This window comes from Stegostoma tigrinum, unplaced genomic scaffold (genome assembly GCF_030684315.1).
Source record: "Stegostoma tigrinum isolate sSteTig4 unplaced genomic scaffold, sSteTig4.hap1 scaffold_61, whole genome shotgun sequence".
Taxonomy (NCBI): domain Eukaryota; kingdom Metazoa; phylum Chordata; class Chondrichthyes; order Orectolobiformes; family Stegostomatidae; genus Stegostoma; species Stegostoma tigrinum.
Window position 1 is genome coordinate 1489933 of NW_026728547.1, and position 25903 is coordinate 1515835.

The window sequence follows — 25903 nt, forward strand, 5'->3', positions numbered from 1 at the left end:
GCAGATCAAAAATTATTGTATTATGGTCACTACCTCCTCACGGCTCCTTTACTTCGAGGTCCCTGATCAAATCCGGTTGTTTGCACAACACCAGATCCAGAATGGCCTCCTCCCTGGTAGGCTCCATACTGACTCTACATCTCCTGATTCTACGTCTCCACTCGCAAGGGACTGGAGATTTTATATTTCTTCACATTCATAATTTCATATTTTTTCACTATTTTTATTATTACTTCATTTCATATTTCTTTACTTCTGACTATTTTAAACACTACACATTGTCTTATGCTACATCAGTGACGACATTTCAAAAGTAGTTTAGCTGCCTATAAAGTACTTTTTAATGCCTGAGACCATAAAATGTGCTACATAAATGCAGTTCTTTCTTTTATTAACTGCTGTAGTTGTGTGTTTCTTTGCCAATGGAGGATTGGCTACAATTACGCAGAGTAACATAAGTGAAATACATTTCCATGACAAAATTCCAAACCATGGTTACTCAATTAGAATAATAAAATATTGGCTGTTTGCAACCGAACACTGTAGATGAGCGAAGGTCACTTAGTCAGTGAAGTACCAAATAAATATGTTCCCGACATGGAGAATACAAATGAAAACTACGGTAATGCTCACAGGAATTTGGACAATGTTCTATTTTATGATCACAGCAATGCCATATCATCAACACATGCTTTAATAGATAATAAGTCACTCTGCGATATTTATTCATTTGTTTTTCATTCTCAAGATCATCTTGGCAAATCCTGTGAACCGGGACCACTTAGTTAGGACTTAGTTAGCATTTTTTTCCACCTATAATATCCATGGTTTATCCATCTCCACTCTATGTTTGTCTGCAGGAAGATGAGTTGACAGGGGGTTCACAGTTTTAATTCATACAGATGTATGTCCAATGTTTGTAAATATCTGTCTGTAGCTAGAATCTATGCTGTTGTAATAAATAGGTATTCTTGTTAAGAACAGAAAAGTGAAAACTGCCGGGTTAGAAAGTTCCAGCTACGTGCTTACCTGATGGAAATGCATTGACTGTGATATTAATATATATAATTGTTAAATGAGAATACTGACGAATTTTGCTTATTGTTTCTGTGATGATCTAAACAATCCATTTGTCAACACTATAAAGTAGATATTGTTATTGTAAACACCCCTGAAAATGCAAAGAAAACTTCAAGAGGGGCCAAATAAGTCGTGTTGGGAAACAAAGAAATGGCAGAGGAACTGAACAAGTATTTTGCATCAGTCTTGAGGTTGGAAGGCACCAGTAGTAGAACTTTAAGGGAGTCTGAAGCAGAAGCGAGTGTGGTGGCCATCACTAAGGAGATGGTACAGGGGAAGCTCAAGGGTCTGTGTGGAATTTGTACATTCTCTCCATGTCTGCATGTGTCTCCGCCTTGTGCTCTGATTTCCATCCACAGTCCAAAGATGTGCAGGCAAGGTGGATCAGCCGTGGCAAATGTGAGCTTGCCGGGAAACAGTACAGGGCTGGGTCTTGGTGAGATGTTCTTTGCGGAGATGGTGCAGACCCAATGGCCTCTTTCCGCTCTGTAGGAATTCTATAATTCCAAGAAGATGGTAAATTACATGGACCAGATGGACTGTCCCCCAGAGTTCTGAAGGAGGTAAGTGAGAAGACCATGCGGGCATTGGTGATCTTTCAGGAGTTACTGGAGTCAGGGTGGGTCCCAAAGGAGTGCAAAATGGCAAATATAACACCCCTGTTTAAAATGGAGGGAGGCAAACGATGAGAAATTACAGACCTGTTAGCCTGGCGCTGGTCATTGGGTCAGATTTCAGAGTCTAATATTAAGGATGAGACCGGACAATGCTTGGAAGTACATGGCAATACTTGGAAATACATGGTAAATTGGGCTGAGAAAACACAACTTTGTCAAGAGAAGGTCTCTGTTAGATTCTTTGGGAATGTCACCAGTGAGTCAAAACCAAAGAGAGCCATTGAACTTTATCTATTTGGAATTCCAGAAAGCCTTTGGCAAGGTGACACACAGGAGTCTTCAAAATAAAAAATGAGCTTATGGTGTTCGGGAGTAGGTACTGGCATGGACAGAGGATCGGCTAACTGGCAGAATGCAGAGAGTGGCAATAAAAGGGTCTTTTTCAGGATGGCAGCCAGCAACTACAGGAGTTCCGCACTCATCAGAGATCAGACTACAGCCATTCACGTTATACATTAGCAATCTCGACAAAGGAACTGATGGTATTGTTGTCCACAGGGCGTTGTTGCTAAGTCTGCAGATGACATTTCGATAGGTGGAGAGGCAAGTAGTGTTGAGGAAGTGGGGAGGTCACAGAGAGTCTGTAGAGATGGGAAAGTACAGGCATAGACTATTTTCTAAATGGGGAAAGGCTTCAGAAATCTGAAGCACAAAGATGCCCCAGTTCAGGATTCTTTTAACATGCAGGTTCAGTTGGCAGTTGGGAAGGCAAATGCAATGTCAGCATTCATTTCAAGACGGCAAAAATATAAGAGCAGAGATGTATTGCTGAGGCTATGTAAGGCTCTGGTTATCTTGCATTTGGAATATTAAGAGCAGTTTTTGGCCATCTATCTAAGGAAGGGTGTGCTGGCCTTTGTCAGGGTCTAGAGGAGGTTCTCAAACATAATCCTGGGGATGAAGGCACCGTCACGTGAGGAGTGGCTGAGAACTCTGGGTCTGTACTCGATGGAGTTTAGAAGGACGAAGGGGGTCACACTGAAGGTCAGTCAGGCCTGGATAGAGTGGACATGGAGATGATGTTTCCACGAGTAGGAGAGACCAGGACCTGAGGGCACAGCCTCAGAGTCAAAGGGACCATCTTTCAGGATGGAGGTGAGGAGGAATTTCTTCAGTCACAAAGTTGTGAATCTGTGGAACTCATTGATGCAGAAAGCTGTGGAGGCCAAGTCAGAGTTGATTTCAGGCATAGATAGATATGTTCTTGCTTAGTGAGGACACAGGAGGTTGAGAATGACAGATCCCACTCAATGGGCTGAATGGTCTAAATCTGTTCTGAAATCTGAAGGTCTAAAACACTGGAATGTTAGTTCAGTGTTATTTTTATTGCACTGCAAGGACAGTATCTTTCCAAAAGACCTCACAAATTTTCCCACTCTGTTGTTGCAAACCTATTCAATAACTAGCAACAATGCTCCTATAGTGCCTCCCTCAGCCGACGCTAGTTAGTTCTACACTCATCGTAACTGCACGTGTTTGCCACCACTGAAACATCCCGGTATTACTGGCACTAGTGCCATGTTTAAAGGCTATTGTGAACCAGTAAAATACCCAGAATCCAGAACTGCCTTGTACAGTTCATAGCATTTGTCCCAGACAGGGCAGGAAAGGGGAAATTAGCACCTTATTTACAGTTAGGGACCTGGAGGTCCTGGTGGATGGATTGGTGCAGTGGAGGACTGTCCTCTTTCCCAAGGACAAGCACAGGAGGCCACAACACAATATTCGGCCAGACTCATCTGAGGCTGTCCAGTGTCAATGCAGTCTCAACCACCAAAAGAACCATACAGCAGTGCTGCAGGATCAGTGACCTCTGCTCCAATGGAAGAGGATCCTCATTGGTCTGTGCTACCTCACATTCACACTCTCTCTAATTCTGCACCACCCTTCAGCACAGCTCATGTAATACCATTCTCACCAAAGCATTCAATGTCTGTCTTCGCTTGCTCTCGTCTACTTGAGGCCCCAAGGCTATTAATCCTGTATGTTCTCTGTGCCTCTTGCTCTCACCCAGGAGACCTCACCTCCCTTCCCAAACATACATGAGCACTAACAAATGCACCAGCTCATTTCATCTCACTCAATTCCTCCCTTTGTTTCATTCCAGGAAAAACAGCCCACAGTAGGGCAGAAAGAGCCAACACAGGTAGTGAGGTGTCCAATGTTTGACTTCTCACAACCTATGACGACAGTGTCCTGACCATGGTCATTCTGAGCAGCCAACTGATTGCATCCAAGCCCCTCGAGTGATATCAGACAATGCCCTGGAGTTACCTCGATCTGCTGCCTGAAACTGCCTCGCTTGACTGGAGACCATTCCCCTCGGAACCTGAAGCATGACCATGTGGTTGGAGACAATGCAATGCCTTCTGTGCTTCTGCAGCTGGCACATACTGCAGGTGTGAGATCAACATATCACGGTGCTGAACGGCAACACATCCACTCCTTTGATTGATGACTGCTGACAAGCATGACAAGCTGTCTGGCTTGGTCTCGATGCTAAAAAGTTAATCAACATAGTAGCGTTATGAGTCTGTCAGATGTGGCGGAGGGGCAAACCTTAAGAAGACAAGGCAAATGAAGACAAGGCAGAGGAGCTGTTAGCATGCATGCAGGGACACAATGAGAGTTGAGAGCTCAAGCAAGGTGTCCTGATGTGTAACGTGGCCCAATACACGAATGGGTGCCTGTCCCTGCATATAAAAGTGCCCTGGCAGTAGCACTGCAATGTGGGGGGCTGCTGCAATCCAGAATGCAGTAATGAAGTACAGAAGAGTACTGAAAGCAGATCTGTGATGTGCCATGATGTGCTGAGGCTGGAACATGTCACATGTCAAAACTGTGGACATGGGGTGCTCCTGATGGGTGTGGCTGCAGATGCTGCGGACTAGTGCCCAAGTTGGAGGTGCAGAGGAGCATTGAGCAATGTGGAAGCACCACACACCCACTCAGAATTTCATGTTGTTAATTCGGAGCATCCAGTTTCTGTCTGGCAGGTAGAAAAAGGGAATAAGTACTAATGAGGGTGGTACTGAGAAATAGTGCATGTCGTTCAGTGCTCCCTAGCGAGAATTTCAGCTCAATATCTACAACTTCCCTGGAAAAGGCAACATTTTGGTTTTGACATCCTGAAGCAGCTTGAGCTGCTATCAATATGAAGGGTACGCACCTAATGAAGAATGTCAAAATTGACAGTCGCAATAACGATTTAATATTGGAACACATCTCATGCAGACAAAGCTTAATTTTATATTAACGGTAAATTCAAGGTGATTGGGGTGGATAGGAGGACACCGAAAGTTTAACCCTGGACGTCCATTGCCAAGTCCATGAATTGTATCCAGCCTGGACTGAAAGAAAATAAAATTCTCTCCGCTTGCAAGGATTCCCCAATATACTGTCACAGTCCTAATACATTTCCAAGTGAAGTGCATAACATTATTCCTGAATGGAGTTTACTAAACAATCTGACTGAGATAAGCTGAACGACAATTAGTCTGGAAAATACCACAATGGCACAGTTAATGCCCTTCAAGATACTGGCGAGGTAAAAAATTCTCAGTTATGAGAGAGACTGGTATGCTGGGTTTGTTTTCCTTGGAGCAGAGGAGGCTGAGGTTGGGGTTGGGATCTGATTGAGGCAAAGAAAATTATGACAGGCACAGGCAGAATACATTGTGAGAATCCTTTCTCCATGGCACATGTGTCTAAGACCAGATGGCACAAGTTTACGGTGAGGATTAAATGCTTTGGAGGAAGTCTGAGGAAAAGCTTTTTCATCTAAAAAGTGGTAGACATATGGGGCACGCTGCCTGAGAGGGTAGTTGAGGCAGGTATTCTCAACATTTAAAAAGCATCTGGGATGAGCATTTAAAATGCTCGGTCAAGTAGGCTGTGGAACAAGTGCCGATAAATGAGATTAGTGCAGCTTGGTGTATGTTGGGAGGCATAGACACAGTGTTTCTATGCTGTACGACTCTACGAGATTGAGGGTCACATAAAAATTTATTCTACATCTGGCCGTTTATTCCTTGACATTAACTGGATGATGTTCATATTGTGTACTTTATACACATCTTTCTCCAGCACTAACATTTGTCACCGTGAAGAGCATTACAATCAGAGTGTCAAGATGTCTACATGATCCTGTACAGATCTGACCAAATGGATTCCAAAGTATATCAGTTTCAATTTTACGATTTAAAACAAAAATCGCTAAAACTTTCAACTACTTTATCTGTTTAAGTGAAATGAAATTAGAACATACTGAAACCTTCTGTCAACAATACCAGGATTGATTTTAATCAGTCGACAATCTTCATCTTCACTGAACGGATCATGTACATATCAAAATCCAATATGTCGGATGCAGTTTAAATGCACCTTAGGAGAATCTAAACATACTACATTAAAGTGTAAATCATACATACGTATCAAATACGTTCAGCAGCCAGTTCAGACACATGTCGACACAGAGTGGCACATTGACCAAGTCCTTGTGGTTTTGTTCCAAAACATCATAAATGGACGTTAAACAGTTGATTACTTCAGTCACATTCAGAAGTTGCTCGGTTTGTGTCAATTTGTGTTGATCAAAGACGCGTTGCGCTGTGTGCAACTCCAACAGATCCACTACAAAGGAGGAAGAAAACTAACTTCGATTACAGTTTTAACTTATTGAGCTATCAAATAAAATTAATTCCTGTATTTGGCCTAGAAATAAATACAATGATTCACAAAAGTACTCTGGAATGAAGGAAACAGGCCATTTCCTTCTCAAATGCACGATGTCAAATCTAACTAGGGAACCGTCAGTGATAATGTATGGTTTAGAAGGGGTGGACACTAGGAAGTTGTTTCCGTTAGGCAGGGAGACTAGGACCCGTGGGCACAGCCTTAAAATTAGAGGGGGTAAATTTAAAACTGAAATGAGACGACACGTCTTCAGCCAGAGAGTGGTGGGCTTGTGAATTCATTGCCGCAGATTGCAGTGGAGGCCAGGACGTTGGATGCCTTCCAGGCAGAGATCGACAAATTCTTGATCCCAAAAGGAATCAAGGGCTAGGGGGAGAATGCAGGGAAGTGGTGTTGAAATGCCCATCAGCCATGATTTAAATGGCAGAGTGGACTTGATGGGCCGAATGGCCTCACTTCCACTCCTATGTCTTATGGTCTTATGATGCTGGTCATATTCTGTCGTTTGGTTCAGTAATTTCTGCAGAACAATGGTGGAGGAACAGTAGCTTTGTATGTTATGAAGCCCTCCTTTATATTTATGAAGCAGGACTCAGTACAATTTAAACTAAAACATCCATCTCTTTCAACCGACGTGCATTCTCACTACACCCAAATCCAAAGTACAAACTAATTGGCTCTTTACTCGTTTCAAATAGTGGATCTTACAACCCCTATTTCACTGCTGGTAATCAGCATTCATTTAAATCACACTAGGTTGCAGCTATGAAGTGTGTTAATCACACATTCTTGTTCATTTTAAAAAGGCGCTCTGTTACCTCGGTTTTGAACTAGATTTCTCTTGTAATTTTGCTCCTTTGTCATACACATGGTATGTTCTACAGCATCTACCAAAAACAATTAGTAGTTAAACAAGTATCAATTCATTTTAGTTCACATGATGCCAACAAAATCTGGCAAACATGGTCAAAACATGGAATGCCAATCGAACCACTCCAAATACAACAGAACCTCCATAAATAAAATCTAATGGCAATATGAGGAATGAAGCTCCCAGAGATATGCATTCATCTGAGTGAAATCGTTGATTTTCTCGGCTTCTAACCCTTTCACAGGCAGAGAGATCCTGGCCCATGAACGTTCACTGCTTGAAAAAAATTCCCCTCTACATCGCCCTACATCTTTTCCCCAAAACATGAATGCATTCCCTTCTCCTTGTAACATCATCCACCAGCCATGGGAACACAGCCTCTCCACGTTTATCTTATCCCAACCAATCATAATCCTTTATGTCTCCATTAACTACTTATTAATCCCCTGTACTCCAATGAAAATAGCATTAGCTAAATTTGTTGATAAAATGTCACAATCCTAAAACAGGTTGGGTAAATTTCATCATTATTACTCAATACTACCAAAATTATTACTCTTGAAGTTTAGTCCCAGATTTGGGTGCATCATTCCAGTCCTATTTCAAGGTTCAGGATAACTTCTTCGTTTTAGCACTGTACGAGCTCCATTATACAGCCCCATCCCACAAATACAAAGGTGGGAAGGAGCACATAAAATCTGGAGGGCACTTGTGCGTACATGTGTGGAACTTCTGGGGAACTGTCAAGCAGCCTGCCTATCCTTTGGCCTGCTGAGATCAATTGATGGCAATTTATTGCGTAAGGAGATAGATGTCAATCAGGAAGGCAGTGAGCTTTACATGCACAATCCAGCCTCGAAAAACTGAGTTGGTAGGGGATCCTCATCCACAGGCCCCTTGGCCTGATCCAAGGCACTTCACGCCCTTAAACTCTCATCCAACGTTTCAACATCCCCGAACAACCCTCGACCACTCCGAACCTCTCGTCCGGGACCTGCCATCCAGCCATCAGCAACTTCAGACTCTTCTGGGCTCTAAGTGGCCAGGAGTTCTACAAGGTAGAACTTCCATCAAAGAGGCGCCCCATGTCCTGCCTCCAGCCATTTAATGCTGCAGGGCAGCTGTGAAGAGCATGGGCAGGGTCCCATTTGGCATTTCAACTGGGAGACACCTGAGCAGGAGTGGGGGCAACAGCACCATGTCGAGTACTATTCACCAGACCAAAACTTCCATATCCTCAGCATTCTCTCCAATGTTCTGCCAATTCAACAGTCAGTGCCCAAGGTTAGTGGGAAACCAGAAATAAGGAAAGATTTCAAAGTCGAGAAATAGAAAAGAAACTGACAATAAGAGCTTATTTAAACAAATGAAAAGGAAGGAAGAAGTCAAAGTGAACGCAGATCCCTTAAAGAATGGAGGCTGCAAAAATAATAATGGGGAATCAGGAAATGGCAAATGAGACAAATAAATGCTTCATGTCAGTCTTCACAGCAAAAGGCACAAATACCATCTCAAAAATATTTAGTGAACAAAGAGCAAAAAGCAGACAAGAAATATCACCAGAGAAGAGGTGCTCGGGGAACTAATGGGGTTAAAGGTCGATAGGTATCTGGGACCTGATGTACTCTGTGCTAGTATATTAAAAGATGTAGCTAGTGCGGCCTGACTTGAAATACTGCGTGCAGTTCAGGTCGCCCCATTACAGGAAGGATGTGGAAGCATTGGAAAAGGTTCAGAGGAGATTTACCAGGATGTTGCCTGGTCTGGAGTGAAGGTCTTACGAAGAAAGGCTGAGGGACTTGGGTCTGTTCGCATTGGAGAGAAGAAGGTTAAGAGGGGATTTAATAGAGACATACAAGATGATCAGTGGATTAGATAGGGTGGGCAGTGGGAGTCTTTTTCCGAGGATGATGACTTCAGCTTGTACAAAGGGGCACAGCTACACATTCAGGGATAATAGATTTGAGACAGATGTCAGAGGCAGGTTCTTTACTCAGAGAGTGGTAAGGGCGTGGATCGCCCTGCCAGCCAATGTGGTTCACTCAGCCACATTCGGGGCATTTAAACAGTCCTTGGGTAAGCAGATGAGCGCTGATGGGCTGGTGTAGCGGGGTGGGCTTATATTAGTTCACTGGTCGGTGCAACAACAAAGGCCGAAGGGCCTGTTCTGCGCTGTATCGTTCTATGTTCTAACCCCCCACCAGCACTCATCTTCACTGGTTTCATCCTCGCCGCTTCGAACTGTCTGTCTCCTCTCCAACTATCTTCTCAGCTATCCATCTTCAATCCGCCTCCCCCTCTCTCCATATTTATTTCAGAATCCCCTTCCCCTGCCCCATTTCTGAAGAAGGGTCCAGATTCCAAACATCAGCCGTCCTGTTCCTCTAATGCTGCTTGGCCTGCTGCACTCATCCAGCTCTACACCTTGTTTCTTCAGATTATCCGGCATCTGCAGTTCCTACTATCTCTGAAGAGATTTTCTTTCTCTTCTCCCACAGCAGTCTTGGAAACAACTCATATGGGCGTGGGGATTTGTTCACTTTTAAACCAGCCAATAATTTCAATTTCACACTGCATCTTCCTGCTTTATAGACATCAATGCTCCTCCTTGAAGGGAGGACAGATGGGAGGTACTTGTCGACTGTATCGATGCCCTTCAGTTCTGAACACAGATTGCCCCATCACCCTTCGTACACCCCGGTTTCTAATTGGCCCTACTCTTTCCCTGGTTATTCTCCTGCTTGATATGCCTGCAGAATATCTTGATATTCTTTCCAATCTTGGCCACCACCGTATCTTCACACTTCATTTTTATACGTCACTAGTCATCCATTCATTTGCTCCCTTTGCACTTGTCATAAACATGTCCTGAACATTCCTCAAGATCCAGGGTTCTCCAGGCTTGTTGATCATAAATTTCACCCAAAACGGAACATAGCTGGCCTTTACTCTCCCAGTTCCTTTTCTGCTGTAGATTCGCCCTCAACTAACTTCCCAAAATATTACACCCAGATCCTGCCTTGTTTCAGTCAAATATGCCTTACCCCAAACCAAAAACATTTTTTTTTAAACAGATCTCCTCTCCCATGTTGAAAAGTCTGTTGTCGTGGTCACTATCACTAAAGCACTTAGCCACTGTCACCTTGAACACTGCCTTTGTGTCCCAGAAGTAGGTCCCTTACAAGCTCGTCTACATGGTGATGTTAAATAATCTCTCAAATGTATTTAAAGAATTATTTCCCAAGTCAAACTTTTATGTTATCTCAATTAATGTTGTGCAGTTGAAATCCATTAATATAATCTTTATATTATTATTTTCTCACCCCTCAGTGAATTACCTGCTCTTCAATTGCCCACTGCTTGGAGGCCGACAGCTTAAATTCCTCACCACATTAGCAAACCCTTGTGCAAGGATTTTGGTTCCTTTCTGCTTCAGCTGCAGACCAGCCAACTTGTAGAGGATATACCATCCCCACAAATTGTCCTTCAGATCCATGTGTCTAAATCCCTCCCCAAACACAAACACTTGAGCCAAGCATTCATCTGTTTTCTTCCCCTTTTTCTTGCCTTCTCAGCATGTGGCACCACGAATAATCCAGAGATTGCAACTTTAGAGGTTCTGCTATTTAATCCACTGCCTAGCTCTCGGAACACTTGATGCAAGACCTCATCACTCATCTTACCAAAGTGTACATCGAGCTGCGTCTTACAGTCCTCCTCCTTCAGGATATTTTTAATGACATTGTTGATCTGGTTAACACGCCATAATGGAGTCACATCAATGACTGTGAAAAATCTGGTCCACCCAGATCGTCGCAATGGGCAAAAAAGCACACCAATGTCTCTACTTCCCAGGAGGCTAAGGCAATTCAAATATAAAGGGCAACTTTCATTGATGTACCAGAGAAAGCATCCTATCTGGATGCATATCATAGCATGGTTTGGCAACTGTTCTTCCTAAGAAAACAACAGACTCCACAGTCATGAACACAGCACAGTGCATCATGCAAATCAGCCTTCCACTCATTGATTCCACCTATACTTCCTGCTGCCTCGGGAAAGCAACTGACATTATCAAAGGTCTTTCTCACCCGCCAATTACACTCTCTTCTACCCTTTTCTGAAGGGAAGGTGTCAAAAAGTTTGTATTCATGTGTGAACAGATCCCAGAAAAGCTTCTTCACCACTGTTATTGGACATCTGAATAGAACACTTAAAATTTTAAATCTAATTTTGATCTTGCTCTCTGTGCATCTTCTCTGTTGCTGTCATTATGTTCCATTTCACTAATGCACCTTGTATGGTATGATCTGTCTATACTGCATGCATCACAGAACTTTTCACTGTACCTAGGCACATGTAATAATGAATACTCTAAATCAAATTGACTGTGTGCAAGAGAGAGGTGAACATATGATTGTGTTCAAGAGTGCAAAGACAGTGCACGAAAGTGTGAGCGTGCGCAGGACAGAATGTGTGCGCCAGTGACTGTGCTCAAGAGTGTGTAAACGAGAGTCAGCACAAAAGCGAGTGTAACAGCATGCATGAGGCAGTGAGAGTGTCTGTGAGAGCGAGTGAGCTTGAGAGCAAGTGAATTTGTAAGCCCAAGTGTGTGAGGGAGAGTTTTGTGTGTGTGTGTCTGTGTGTAGTTGAGAGTATGAACATTGGCAAAAGATCCTGCGAACAGGGCATGCAAGTGTGCCACGGAATGTGTGCAAGACCATGCATGATTGTATGACAGTATGGAGTATGAATGAGTGAGAACGTGACTCTGTGTGTGTGTGTGTCTGTCCGCGTGTGTCTGTCCGCGGTCAGTGTGTGTGGATAGTATGTTTGTGCATGAGGGATAGGATATGCATGTGCAACATAGTGTGACTGTGAACTTCTGTTTGTGCCTGAGTGAAGTGTTGGGGGAGAATAGGGAGAGGAGAGATCGAGAGAGCGTATGTGAGAGAGATGAGATGAGGAGAGGAATAAGAAATGATGAGTGGTCAATACCTGGAGGAAAAAAAGAACAGTGTGTGAGTGTTAAGAGAAGCCGCTGGATAGAATATGGAGGCTAAAATAGTATCAGAGATAATGGGAACTGCAGATGCTGGAGAATTCCAAGATAATAAAATGTGAGGCTGGATGAACACAGCAGGCCAAGCAGCATCTCAGGAGCACAAAAGCTTCATGAATGGTCTAGGCCCGAAACGTCAGCTTTTGTGCTCCTGAGATGCTGCTTGGCCTGCTGTGTTCATCCAGCCTCACATTTTATTATCTTGGAATATGGAGGCTATTGTTTTACTGATGGTACTGAATGAAAAGCAAGTGACACCTCTACTTGTTAGGGGACAGGAGATGTGCATTAGAGAAGGAGATACAGTCAAGCCTTGTTAGAGACAGCAGACACATTGAAAATGCACAGAAACTGAAATTAAAGCTTTCTTGTCAATGCGTCAAGAGGTGAGACAAATATGACGGGCTAATATTGTACCTTTGTGCTCAGTAAAATCATAGAATCATGAATCAGAGAATCCTTACAGTGTGGAAACAGGTCCGTCAGTCCAACACATCCACACTGCCCCTCAAAGCATCCCACCGAGACCCATCCACCCATAACTCACCTAACCTACACATCACTGAACTCCTTGGGAAATTTAGCATGGCCAATCCACCGAACTTGCACGTCTTTTGACTGTGGGAAGAAACTGGAGCACCCAGAGAAAACCCATGCGGACACATGAAGAATGTGCAAACTCCACACAGATAGTCAAAGGGTGGAATTGAACCCAAGTTGCTGGTGCCGTGAGGCGGCAGTGTCAAGCAGAGCCCCTGTGCTCTTTATTATGCCAATTAAGCTGCAAGCATTATTTTTAAAGGAAGGAAACGTACCATCGTCACAGGATGCCAGTGCTTTCAATTTTCTATCAGCTTTGAGAACTTTATCCATGTCTGTCTTGACAAGGGCAAGGTGATGGCAATGGTGTGAACAGCAATTTGATTCACTCTAAATCAACTATAACACTAATTTCCAAAACTTTGAAAACTCAATGTCCTGTTTTTCGAAGATGTCTGCATGTTCCATGGAAAATCATGTATTTTCCACTGCCTACCAGGCCAATCATTTCTTCACTCTGATCTCTGTCTCTCTCGCTCTCTCTCTCTGTGTCTTGCCCTCTTTGATTTCTGTAATTCCCGCCCTCCCTACCCTCAGCTACCTGTACTCATATGCTCGAGGCTTCTCCAATTTTCTGATGTTCATGCTAAAGCTTTAAGATCCCCGCACTGAACGTCAGCAAATTTTTCCAGAAGCCTCAAATGACTGCTGCCCAGTGGCTCTTACATCCATTTTCATCACTATGAAGTGCTTTGAGAGGTTGGTCATGGGTCACATCAACTCCACCCTCCCACATTACCTTGATCCACTGCAATTCACCTACTGATGCAGCAGATCCATCGTCGATGTCCTCTCTTTGGCTTTACACACATCTCTGGAACGTCCAGATAACAAGGGCATCTACATCAAGCTCCTACTTATTGACCACATCTCCACCTTCAATACCCTAATGCCAAACAAACACATCTCCAAGATTTTGAGTAGGATTAATTTCTTATATTTTTATGCCAATTATATGACTGAATTAATTAAGTCGATTTAATTTTCAAACAAGTCTAGGTTTCTTTGTATTTCACCAGAGTCCAAATGTAAATTTATTCACATGCAAATTACATGAATGGCTTCAACATACAAATAAGTTCAGAGCTGATACACATTGTCATATAGGTTATGACACTCAGGAAACTTGATGTAGCAAAGACACCTAACATGTGCTGTCTCCATGATAACAAGGTGTCGAGCTGAATGAGCACAGCAGGCTGAGCAGCATCAGAGGAGTAGGAAAGCTGACGTTTTTGGTCCAGATCTTTTGTCAGGAATCGGACACAAAAGAATCTGAGATAACAGGTGTAGAGCTGGATGATGCTGCTTGGCTTGTTGTGTTCATAAGACCATAAGACAGAGGAGTGGAAGTAAGGCCATTTGGCCCATCAAGTCCACTCTGGCATCTGAATCATGGCTGATGGGCATTTCAACTCCACTTCCCTGTACTCTCCCCATAGCCCTTGATTCATCCAGCTCTACACTTTGTTATCTTAGACTCCCCAGCATCGGCAGTTCCCACTATCTGTGTGGTCCTCCTCTACGTCAGGGAAACCAAGCGGAGGCTTGGTTCACACTAAACAACTGCACCTCCCAGTCGCCAACCATTTTAACTACCCCTCCCAATCCTCAGATGGACTGTCCATCCTGGACCTCCTGCAGTGCCACAACGATGGCACCCAAAGGTTGCAGGAACAGTACCACTTATTTTGCTTGGGAACCCTGCAGCCTAATGGTATCAGTGTGGATTTCACAAGCTTCAAAATTTCCCCTCCCCACCTACATCCCAAAACCAGCCCAGCTCATCCTCACCTCCCTAACCTGTCCTTCCTCCCACTTACCCACTCTCCCACCTCAAGCCCTACCCCCATCTCCTACCTACCAGCCTCATCCCACCCCCTTAGCCTGTTTGTCCTCCCTGGACTGACCGATCCCCTCCCTAACTCCCCACGTACACTCATCTTGACTGGCTCCATCCACCGCCTCTTTAACCTGTCTGTCTCCACTCCACCTATCTTCTCCTTTATCCAGAGATAATGGGAACTGCAGATGCTGGAGAATCCAAGATAACAAAGTGTGAAGCTGGATGAACACAGCAGGCCAAGCAGCATCTCAGGAGCACAAAAGCTGACATTTCGGGCCTAGACCGTTCATCAGAGAGGGTGTTGGGGAGAGGGCTCCGAAATAAATAGGGAGAGAGACGGGGAAGCGGACCGAAGATGGAGACAACAGAAGATAGGTGGAGAGGAGAGTATCGGTGGGAAGGTCGGGAGAGGATAGGTCAGTCCAGGGAGGACGGACAGGTCAAGCAAACAGGATGAGGTTAGTCAGGAGGAAATGGAAGTGCGGCTTGAGGTGGGAGGAGGAGATAGGTGAGAGGAAGAACAGGTTAGGGAGGCGGGACAAGCTGGGCTGGTTTTGGGATGCAGTGCGGGGAGGGGATGAGTTGGGCTCGTTTTGGGATGCAGTCGGGGAGGGGAGATTTTGAAGCTTGGGAACTTCACATCGATACGATTGGGCTGCAGGGCTCCCAAGCGGAATATGAGTTGCTGTTCCTGCACTCTTTGCGTGGCACCATTGTGGCACTGCAGGAGGCCCACGATGGACAAGTCGTCTGAGGAATGGGAGGGGGAGTTAAAATGGTTCGCGACTGGGAGGTGCTGTTGTTTATTGCAAACCGAGCGGAGGTGTTCTGCAACGCAAACATGAGATTTTTTTCTTCTAGCTTGCACTCACTGGAGCACTGCAGCAAGCCTGAGACAGAGATTTTGCCCAGGGATCATGATGGAGTGCTCAAGTGACAGGCAATTGGAAACCTGGGGCCATTTTTACGGACAGAATATAGGTGTTCTGCCAAGCGGTTGGTCAGTCTGTGTTTCGTCTCCCCGATGCAGAGGGAGACCATATTGTGAGCAGTGAATACAGTAGACTAGATTGAGTGAAGTGTGGGTAAATCGCTGCTTCTCCTGGAAGCCTTGGATAATGAAGCGGGAGGAAGTAAATGGACAGATATTATGCCTTCTGTGGTGGCATGGAAAGTGCTGTCGGGTAATGGGGAGGTGTTGCGAATGGATAAAGAGTGGACTGAGGTGTCCTGACGGAATGGTCTCTGCGGAAGGCTGACAAGAGAGGGGAGGGGAATATTTGCCTGGTGGTGGAATCTTGTTGGAAATCGTGGCTGATGTTCTTCTAGATGTGGATATTGATGGGTTGGGCTTTGAGGACCAGTGCACATCATCAGGGGGGAGGCCAAAGTGTAGGAGATGGGTTGGACACAGCTGAGAGCTCTGTCAACCACGAACGCAAGGAATGCTCAGTTGAGGAAGAATGCAGACATTTCAGAATCCCTCCAACAGAAGACGAAATCATGAGAACAAGTGGATCTGTCTGGACAGTCCTGTTTGAAGATTATGGGAACTAAGACTACGTTGTTTGTCATAAAGGCTATGGTTGAGTGATCATATTCAAACTGAAGAGACCAACAATGTGAGATTGGAGAATGGGTGGAGAACCATGCCTCGAGAATCCCTCTGCGGGTCTATGCTTGGCTTGGGCTACTATGGTTACCTTGTCCCAGTTTCGTATGAGAGGCGTGATCCTCCACCCATAATGCAGCCAACAAACAGATACAATTGGACCCCCACATACAAAACCATACAGATCAAAACCCGAAATGACAGTACTCATGGTAACTGACCGGACAGTATAAATTCCAGACAGAGTAGAGTAACATTGTTTCGCTGGAGGCTCTACTGATGATGTCACACATCATGGTGACGAAACGTCTCAATGAAAACAAGCCAGCTCGGCGAGCAAGTCAACAACCTCAATCAGAGAGCTGGCTGTTTTGAACTACCTTGTTCAAGTGTATCATTTTGGATCTTGAATGTTAAATCTCGCTCCAACACAGGGACGGAGGATTGCTGTTAACAGCTGCATTCTAACTAATTCATATTGAATCATTGTTTTGACCAGTCCAGAGATGTGCAGGTTAGGTGGATTGGGAATGCTGAATTACCCACAGTGCCCACATACGTGTAGTTTAGGTATATTAGCCATGGGAAATGCAGGCTGACAGGGATAGAGTTGGGAATGGGGATGGGTCTGGGTGGGATGCTCTTTGCAAGGTTGCTGCGGACTTGTTGAACTGAATGGCCTGTTTCCACACCGGGGATTCTATAAAACCAGGTTTTACTAAATTAGTGAGAGAGTGAGTTTATCAATTGCTAAATGCAAGAAGTCAGAAGGCACCACAAATACACACAAGTTAGAAACAAGAAATTAGCTCAAAAAACATAACCGTTAAGAGGGATACGGATAGTTCAGCCTTTGGATTGTTTGTGAAGAATAGAAAGTGGGATGTTGTGGCCACTAAGTTGGGCGATCCCCGGAATGCTTATGTGAATTCAGCAGTTAATTTTGAGATTCTTATTGAAATTCTTTTGACCTTGTTTCCTTTTTGACATTGCCCTGGTTTGCAGAGCTCAGAGCAAGAGATTGTCTTTTCTTCTAACCTGCAGCAGAGGCCTATGAAATGGCTGTCCTAGAACTGCGACCTCCACAACTCCACAGACCACACGAGCAGAGTCGCCCAGGAATACACACGATCTGACATTCAAGAACTATTGAGATAACAATACTCAGTGTGGGATTGCAAAAGACAGCATGTAGAAACAGAAAACAGCTGTAAATACTGTCAAGAGGTGAAATAAAGTTATAGAGCTAAATTAATGGCTCTTTGCTTACGTGCTCATTGTATTCAGAACAAAATCAACAAATTAATAGCACACATACAGGTTGGCGGGCATGATTTGAGAGCTATTACAAAGACATGGTTATAAAGAGATCAACACTGGAGGTAAATGTGCAGGGCTACGTGACATTCCAAAAAGACAGGCAGGAGGGAAACTGACTAAGCGATGAAATTACTGTGAGAACAAGAAACAATCTTCAATCGGAAGACGTAGAATCCAATTGTATTTATTTGCTGACGGGAGGAGGACATCACTAGCTCGGCAGTGTTTGTTGTCCATCCCTCGTTGCCCAGGGGACAGTTCAGAGTCAATCATATGGCTGTGGGTCTGTAGTCACAAGTAGGCCAGACCTCGTAAGGATGGCAGTTTGCTTTTCTAAAGGACATCAGTGAACCAGGTGGGTTTTTCTGACATTTGGCAATGGATTCATGGTCATCATTAGATTCTTCATTCATGATTTTCTTTTATATTCAATTCAAATTCCACCATCTGCTGTGCTGGGATTTGAACACAGGTCCCCAGAATGTTATCTAACTCTCTGAATTAACAGTCCAGTAATACTACCACTCGGCCATTTCCTCCCCAATCTTGGAACAAGAAAACCTGTAGCTGACTCCCACATGGGGAAAAACACTGAACCAGGAGCTTCTTCAAACGAGGTGATCGCCTCTTCTTACATTTTAAGATAGCTATGAATTATCAGGACTTTGTGGGAAGCTACTAAATTGGGGGAAGGAGTATCAGGTAGGAGCAGAGCAGTATTAATTGGGAGGAGCTTTTATTGTACATGTCGACATTTGATACGTGGAAGTTATTTAAAGACCTACTGATCAGCGTTCAGATCTGGCCTATTCCAGGAAAGGAGGAATGACAAGGATGGCAATCTAAGGACATATGGACATAAGAAATAAAGCAGGAGTAGGTCATCTGTCTCTTCCAGCTCGCTCCGCCATTCAATAAGGTCATCACTGATCTTTTTGCGGACTCAGCTCCACTTACCCTCCCATTCACCATAATCCTCAATTCCTTTCCTGTTCAAAGATCTATCTGTCTTGGCCTTTAAAACATTCAACCAGGGAACCTCAACTGTTTCAGTGGGCAGAGAATTCCACAGATTCACAACCCTTTGGATGAAGAAGCTCATCCTCAACTCAGTCTTAAATCTGTTCACCCTTATTTTGAGGCTGTGCCCCGGAGATGTACTTTCACCCATCAGTGGAACCAACTTCAGTGCTCCTTTCCTGTGTATTTCTTTCGTAATTTTAAAAGTTGCTATTAGAACATCCCTCATTCTTCGAAGTTTCAGTGAGTGCAATCCTAGTCTCCTCAAACTCTCCCCATACAGCAACATTTTCAATTCTGGAATCAATCTTGTGAAGCTCCTTTGCACCCCCTCCAGTGCCAGTACATCCTTTCTCCAGTGAGGAGACTAAAACTGTACAAACTACTCTACATCAAGCCTCACCAGCACCCTATACAACTGGAGCATCCCCTCCCGATTTTTAAACTGCATCACTCGAGCAATAAAGGACACTATTCCATTTGTTGCCTCAATTACCAGCTGCGTCTGCAAACGTTTTGTGCTTCATACACAAGGCTGCCCAGCTCCCTCTGCATAGCAGCATGCTACAATTTTTCACCATTTATGTAATACTCCATTTTGCCCGAATTGCCACCAAAATGGATAGCCTCACATTTTCCATCATTGCACTCCATCTGCTAGACCCTTGTCCATTCACTTACACTTTCTGTGTCCTTCTGCAGACGTTCATTATCCTCTTCACACTTAACACTAAAATGTGTGGGAGAGTAATCTGTGAACTGTAATAGAACATATAACAACACAGCGCAGAACAGGCCCTTCGGCCCTCCATGTTGCGCCGAGCTGTGAACTAATCTAAGCCTATTCCCCGACACTACCCCATCGTCAACCATATGCTTATCCAAGGGCTGTTTAAAGGCCCCACATGTGGCTGAGGTAACAACATTGGCAGGCAGAGCATTCCACGCCCTTAACACTCTCTTAGTAAAGAACCTACCTCTGACATCTGTCTTAAAACCATCACCCCTCAATGTGTAGCTGCACCCCCTTGTACAAGCTGAAGTCATCGTCCTCGGAAGAAGACTCTCACTGTCCACCCTATCTAAACCACTGATCATCTTGTATTATCTCTATTAAATTCCCTCTTAGCATCCTTCTCCCCAATGAGAACAGGCCCAAGATCCTCAGCCTTTCTTCACAAGACCTTCGCTCCAGACCAGGCAACATCCTGGTAAACCTCCTCTGCACTTGTTCCAACGATTCCGAGGCCGCACTAGTGTTTGTAGAGTTGCAGCATGACATCACGTCTCCGGAACTCAATCCTTCTACCATTGCAACCTACCACACCATCAGACTCCTGAACAGCACCATCTACCTGGGTAGCAATTTTCAGGAATCTATGCACATGGACACCAAGATCCCTCTGCTCACCTACACTGTCAAGAATCTTTCCGTTGACCCGGTGTTCTGCCTTCCTATTAGTCCTCCCAAAGTGAATCACCTCACATTTATCCGTATTAATCTCCATTTGCCAACTTTAGGGACAATTCTGCAGTTTATCCAAGTCTCCCTACAACATGCAACATTCTTCCACAATGTCCACCACTCCACCGACTTTAGTGTCATCTGCAAACTTACTAAACCATCCACCACTGCCTGCGTCCAAGTCATTTACACAAATGACAAACAGCAGTGGTCTCACAACAAATCCTTGAGACACACCACCAGTAATCAGACTCCAGGCTGAATATTCTCCATCAACCAGCACTCGTTGCCTTCTTACCGAAAGCCAGTTTCTCATCCAAATGGCTAAAGCTCCCTCAATCCCGTGCCTCTGTATTTTCTCCAATAGCCTACCACGGGCAAACTTATCAAAGGCTTTACTCAAGTCCATGTACACCACGCCAACTGCCCGACCCTCATCCACATGTTTGGTCACCTTCTCAAAAAATTCAATGAAGTTTCTGAGACATGACCTGCCCTTGACGTATCCATGTTGACTATCTCCAATCACATTGTTGCTTTCTAGATGATTATAAATCCTATCTCTTATAATCCTTTCCAAAATTTTTCCTACAACACACCCAAGGCTCACAGGTCTATAATTGCCTGGGTCATTCCTACTACCCCTCTTGAACAAGGGCACAACATTTGCAATCCTCCACTCCTCTGGTACGAAACCTGTAGACAATGAGGACTCCAAGATCAAGGCCAAAGGCTCCACCACCTCCTCCCTAGCTTCCCAGGCAATCCTCGGAAAAATCCCATCAGGCCCAGGGGTTTTATCTACCTTCACACGTTGTCGAATTGATAACACTTCCTCCTTCCTAACCTTAACCCTTTCAATTCTAGTAGCCTCTAACTCAGTCACCTCCTCTACAATATTCTCCTGTCCCTCAGTGAAAACAGATGAGAAATATTCATTTAGCACCTCTCCAATCTCCACAGCGTCCACACACAACTTCCCACTTCTGTCTTGGACTGGCCCTATGCCTACCCCAGACATCCTCTTATTCCTCACATACCTATCGAAAGCTTTCGGGTTCTCCTTTATTTACCTGCCAATGTCTGCTCATGTACCCTCCTTGCTCTTCTTAACTCTCTCTTTAAATCCTTCCCAGCTAATCTGTAGCTCTCCATCACCTCATCTGAACCATCTGGTCTCATCATCACATCAGCCTCCCTCTTCTGCTTAACAAGAGATACAAGTTTTTTTTAGTTAACCACAGTTCCCTTAGCTTATCGCTTCCTCCCTGCCTGAAGGGACGTGCCTATCAAGGACACGCAATATCTGTTCCTTAAACCAGCTCCACAATTCAATTGTCCCCATCCCCTGCATTTTGCTAACCCATTCTATGCCTCCTAAGTCTTGACTAATCACCTTATAAGGGAGGAATGGAGAAGCCGATAGTGAAGAGGACGATCAGAGGTTACAGCAGAACATAGATAGACTGGAGAGTTGGGCAGATAAATGGCAGATGGAGTTCAATCCAGGCAAATGCGAGGTGATGCATTTTGGAAGATCACATTCAAGGACAAACTATACAGTAAATGGAAAAGTCTTGGGGAAAATTGATGAACAGAGAGATCTGGGCGTTCAGGTCCATTGTTCCCTGAAGGTGACAATACAGGTCAATAGGGTGGTCAAGGCGGCATATGGCATGCTTTCCTTCATTGGACGGGGTATTGAGTACAAGAGTTGGCAGGTCATGTTGCAGTTGTATCGGACTTTGGTTCGGCCACATTTACAGTACTGTGTCCATTACCAAAAGGACGTGAACGCTTTGGACAGGGTACAGAGGAGGTTCACCAGGATGTTGCCTGGTATGGAGGGTGCTAGCTACAAAGAGAGGTTGAGTAGATTAGGATTATTTTCATGAGAAAGATGGAGATTGGGGGGGACCTGATTGAGGTCGACAAAATCATGAGGGTATAGACAGGGTGAACAGCAAATAGCTTTTGCCACCCAGAGCGGAGGACTCAATTACTAGGGGTCATGAGTTCCAAGTGAGAGGAGGAAAATTTAGGGGAGATATGCATGGAAAGTTCTTTACAGAGAGGTTGGTGGGCACCTGGAACGCATTGCCAGTGGAGGTGGGCGACGCAGACACATTAGCATCTTTTAAGATATATTTGGACAGGTACACGGACAGGCAGGGAGCAAATGGACACAGACCGTGAGCAAACAGGTGAGAAGTTAGACAGAGGATCTTGATCGGCGCAGGCTTGGAGGGCAAAAGGGCCTGTTCGTGTGGTGTAATTTGCTTTGTTGTTTTGACTGACTGGAGGGAAGGAGGAAAGGATGGCTGGAGGGAGGGAGGAATGGATGGCTGGAGGGAGGGAGGGAGGGAGGAATGGATGGCTGGAGGGGGGGGAGTGAGGCCTGACGGGAGGAAGGAATGGATGAATGGACGGGGCAAGGAGCAGGAGGACAGGGTGGGGGGCGGGGGGGGGAGGAGAAGGAGGACGGGGGTGGGGGAAGGAGGAGGACGATGGTGGGGGGGGAAGGAGGAGGAGGACGGTGGGGGGGGAAGGAGAAGGAGGACGGTGGGGGGGGAAGGAGAAGGAGGACGGTGGGGGGGGGAAGGAGAAGGAGGACGGGGGGGGTAAGGAGAAGGAGGACGGTGGGGAAGGGGAAGGAGAAGGAGTACGGGGGGGGGGGTAAGGAGAAGGACGACGGTGGGGAAGGGGAAGGAGAAGGAGGACGGTGGGGAAGGGGAAGGAGAAGGAGGACGGCGGGGGAAGGAGAAGGAGAAGGAGGACGGGGGGGGGAAGGAGGACGGGGGGGGAAGGGGAAGGAGAAGGAGGACGGTGGGGAAGGAGGAGGAGGACGGGGGTGGGGAAGGAGGAGGAGGAGCGGGGAGTGGGGGGGGAGGAGGAGGAGCCGGTGGGGGGAGGGAGTTGAACGCAGCAGACATCCTGACATCCTGACATCAGCTTCCCTGGCCTCTGATGCTGCATGTCCTGCTGTGTTCATGCTCATGAACACCTCGTTACCTCCCATTCTCTTTTGTTTGTGTTTTCTTGCTGTTCCTCCCTCACTCTGATTCTCTCCCCCTCTCTCACCACTGCTGGCCCGAATTTCACTCCCTTGTCATGCTCCTTTATTTCCATCTTTCTGTCCCTTTTCTCTCTCCCACCACAAATTCACTCTCTCTCACTCTGGCTTTATTCACAGGGGGAGAGAGTACAAGAGGAAAGGAAACCAAAGCACACAGCGCCTTCGGCTGAGAGAGAAATTAAGAACTGCCGGAGATTTTCCAAACCGTGACACAGGAGTTGCCTCTCTCTGTCTCTCTCGACAGTCTCTGTCACTGCCTCACCCAACCCCACACCCATTCGTGTCCCATGGTGACTCTCCACAAACCCACCTCCGGGTGGAAATGCAAACACAAGTTGCTGGAAATGCTCAGCATCTGTGAAGAAAAAGTCCCGAGGTAGCATTTTGGGTGCGATGACCCTTTCCCTCCGAGCTCCGGCTAGAAATGCTCCAGCCTCTGGGACAGGGTCCCCTTATAGTCGGAGAGCTGCGGGTCGATCTCGGCTGTTCGCTTGGCGCAGGGCATCAAGAGCTCCCCTCAGCCCCAGGAAGGGGTATGTTCACCCCCTAACCTTATACTGACAGTGGTTGTGTTCTTCCCTCATCCCCGGGAGCCCCTCTTGCCTTCTCACCTGGTCGTTGGAGTGCTATTCGGCTACGGAGGGCGGTGCGATAAAGATCCCACTTCCCACAGCCGCGGGGGAAGGGGGCATCCCTTCACTCCTAAACCTCCTCCCATCTCATCTTGTGGCAGTGGCTGTTCGGCTGCAGAAAGCAGCGCTGCCCGTGACCCCAAACCTCCCGACAACACCCCTCTCCGAACCCAACCCCCACCACGCCCCTTTTGCAGTAGCTGTAGGCCACTCAGTCACAGGGCTGTATGATAGTGACTCTCCCCATGTCCCCTCGCTTCCAGGACGGCTATCCTCCAACGCCTACCCCATCCCATCCCGCTCCTTCCCTTTACCTTGTAGTCGGAGAGCTGTAGGCAGTTCTGCTACGGAAACCCGCGCAGGGCTGTATAATAGACACCCTCCCAATGTCCCCAGCCTTCCCCTCACCCGGGGAGGGGTATTCTCACCCCCAAAACATACATTCCCAACCCCTCGCTTTGTGATAGGAGCGGCGCAGGATGTGAAACAGGGACCGTGCTCATGTCCCCAGTCCTCCCTTCACCCCAAACCCCACTGTGACCTTGCAGTCGGAGATCGTTGTCGGCTGCTCAGCCACGGAAGGCGTCGCGTACCACGGCCAGGTACTCGGGGAGCGCAGGCTCGGTGCCAGGCAGCTGTTCAGGCAGGTAGCTGTGCCCAGGAGCCGGGCAAAGAGGCCTTCTCCCACCTCGGATCCCCGGTCCTGGCAAAGGCGGCGCAGGGCCGAGCCAATGAGCAGCGAGCGCTCCAGCAGCCCGGATGCCTGCTCCCAGCCCGGTGGTCATGCTGGAGGCCGCTGGAGAACAGGGGGTTGTAGGGGTCCAGGAGCGTGGTGCGATGATCCCCGCTGCCGAAACCCTGGGTCCTCAGCCCCTCCCGGGAAAAGGGATCCAGACAGCGGACTCGTCGCCGAGGGAGAGGGGGAAAAAGGCGTGAGTAGGAACAGGAGAGGAAGGGGATTGACTGCGAGGGAGAAAGAGACAGAGTGTGTGTGAGAGAGAGAGGGGATTAGAAATGCAGTCTGATTGCGGATGGGCTGGGTTTAAACAGAGATTTTTAAACTTTGTTCGAACGAAACCCAGAACGCTGCCTGCTGAGCGAGTGGAGAGGCTCGGACAGAGAGGAAGAGAGACACAGGGAAAGACAGGGGGGCGGGGGAGATGGGACAGAGAGAGGTCACAGGGAGAGACGGAGAGACAGGGGAGAGAGAACGGCAGAAGCACACACAGAGGGAGGCAGAGACAAGAGGAGAGACAGAGAGGGGCGCACACACACACGGACCAAAGAGACAGAGAAAGAGAGAGACAGAGAAGTGCACAGCGAAGTGGCAGAGACAAGACGACAGAGAGAGAGATACAGAGACATAGAGTGAGGCACACACAGAGAGATGGAGAGACAGAGATTGTGTGTGTGGGGCAGGGGGTGGGTTTGGAGAAAATGGGAGAGAGAGAGAAAGAGACAGCGTCGTAGAGTTGTACAGCAGTGAAACAGACCCTTCAGTCCAACTCCTCCATGCCGACTGGGGGGCCGGGGCCCGTGGGCGGGACAGGGCCGCGGGGGGCCGGGGCCCGTGGGCGGGACAGGGCCGCGGGGGGCCGGGGCCCGTGGGCGGGACAGGGCCGCGGGGGGCCGGGGCCCGTGGGCGGGACAGGGCCGCGGGGGGCCGGGGCCCGTGGGCGGGACAGGGCCGCGGGGGGCCGGGGCCCGTGGGCGGGACAGGGCCGCGGGGGGCCGGGGCCCGTGGGCGGGACAGGGCCGCGGGGGGCCGGGGCCCGTGTGCGGGACAGGGCCGCGGGGGGCCGGGGCCCGTGGGCGGGACAGGGCCGCGGGGGGCCGGGGCCCGTGGGCGGGACAGGGCCGCGGGGGGCCGGGGCCCGTGGGCGGGACAGGGCCGCGGGGGGCCGGGGCCCGTGGGCGGGACAGGGCCGCGGGGGGCCGGGGCCCGTG

The 25903-nt window shown here is 47.0% G+C and overlaps 1 protein-coding gene across 6 annotated transcripts in view; it reads right to left on the reverse strand.

The window, feature by feature from the left end:
• The window catches only part of LOC132209001 (utrophin-like), a 170275-nt gene that overhangs the window by 140760 nt on the left and 3612 nt on the right, over nt 1-25903 (reverse strand). For 4 of the 6 annotated variants that reach the window (XM_059644240.1, XM_059644239.1, XM_059644236.1 and 1 more), the window contains one exon: nt 6188-6389. Coding sequence is in view for 1 of the 6 variants with exons in the window: in XM_059644241.1 (XP_059500224.1) it covers nt 4032-4150; nt 6188-6389 (321 nt within the window). In the remaining 5 variants the exon portion in view is untranslated. Of the gene's footprint in view, nt 1-4031; nt 4151-6187; nt 6390-17481; nt 17569-25903 lie in introns of those variants that run through there. The other 2 variants (XM_059644238.1, XM_059644241.1) reach the window with 2 other exon arrangements.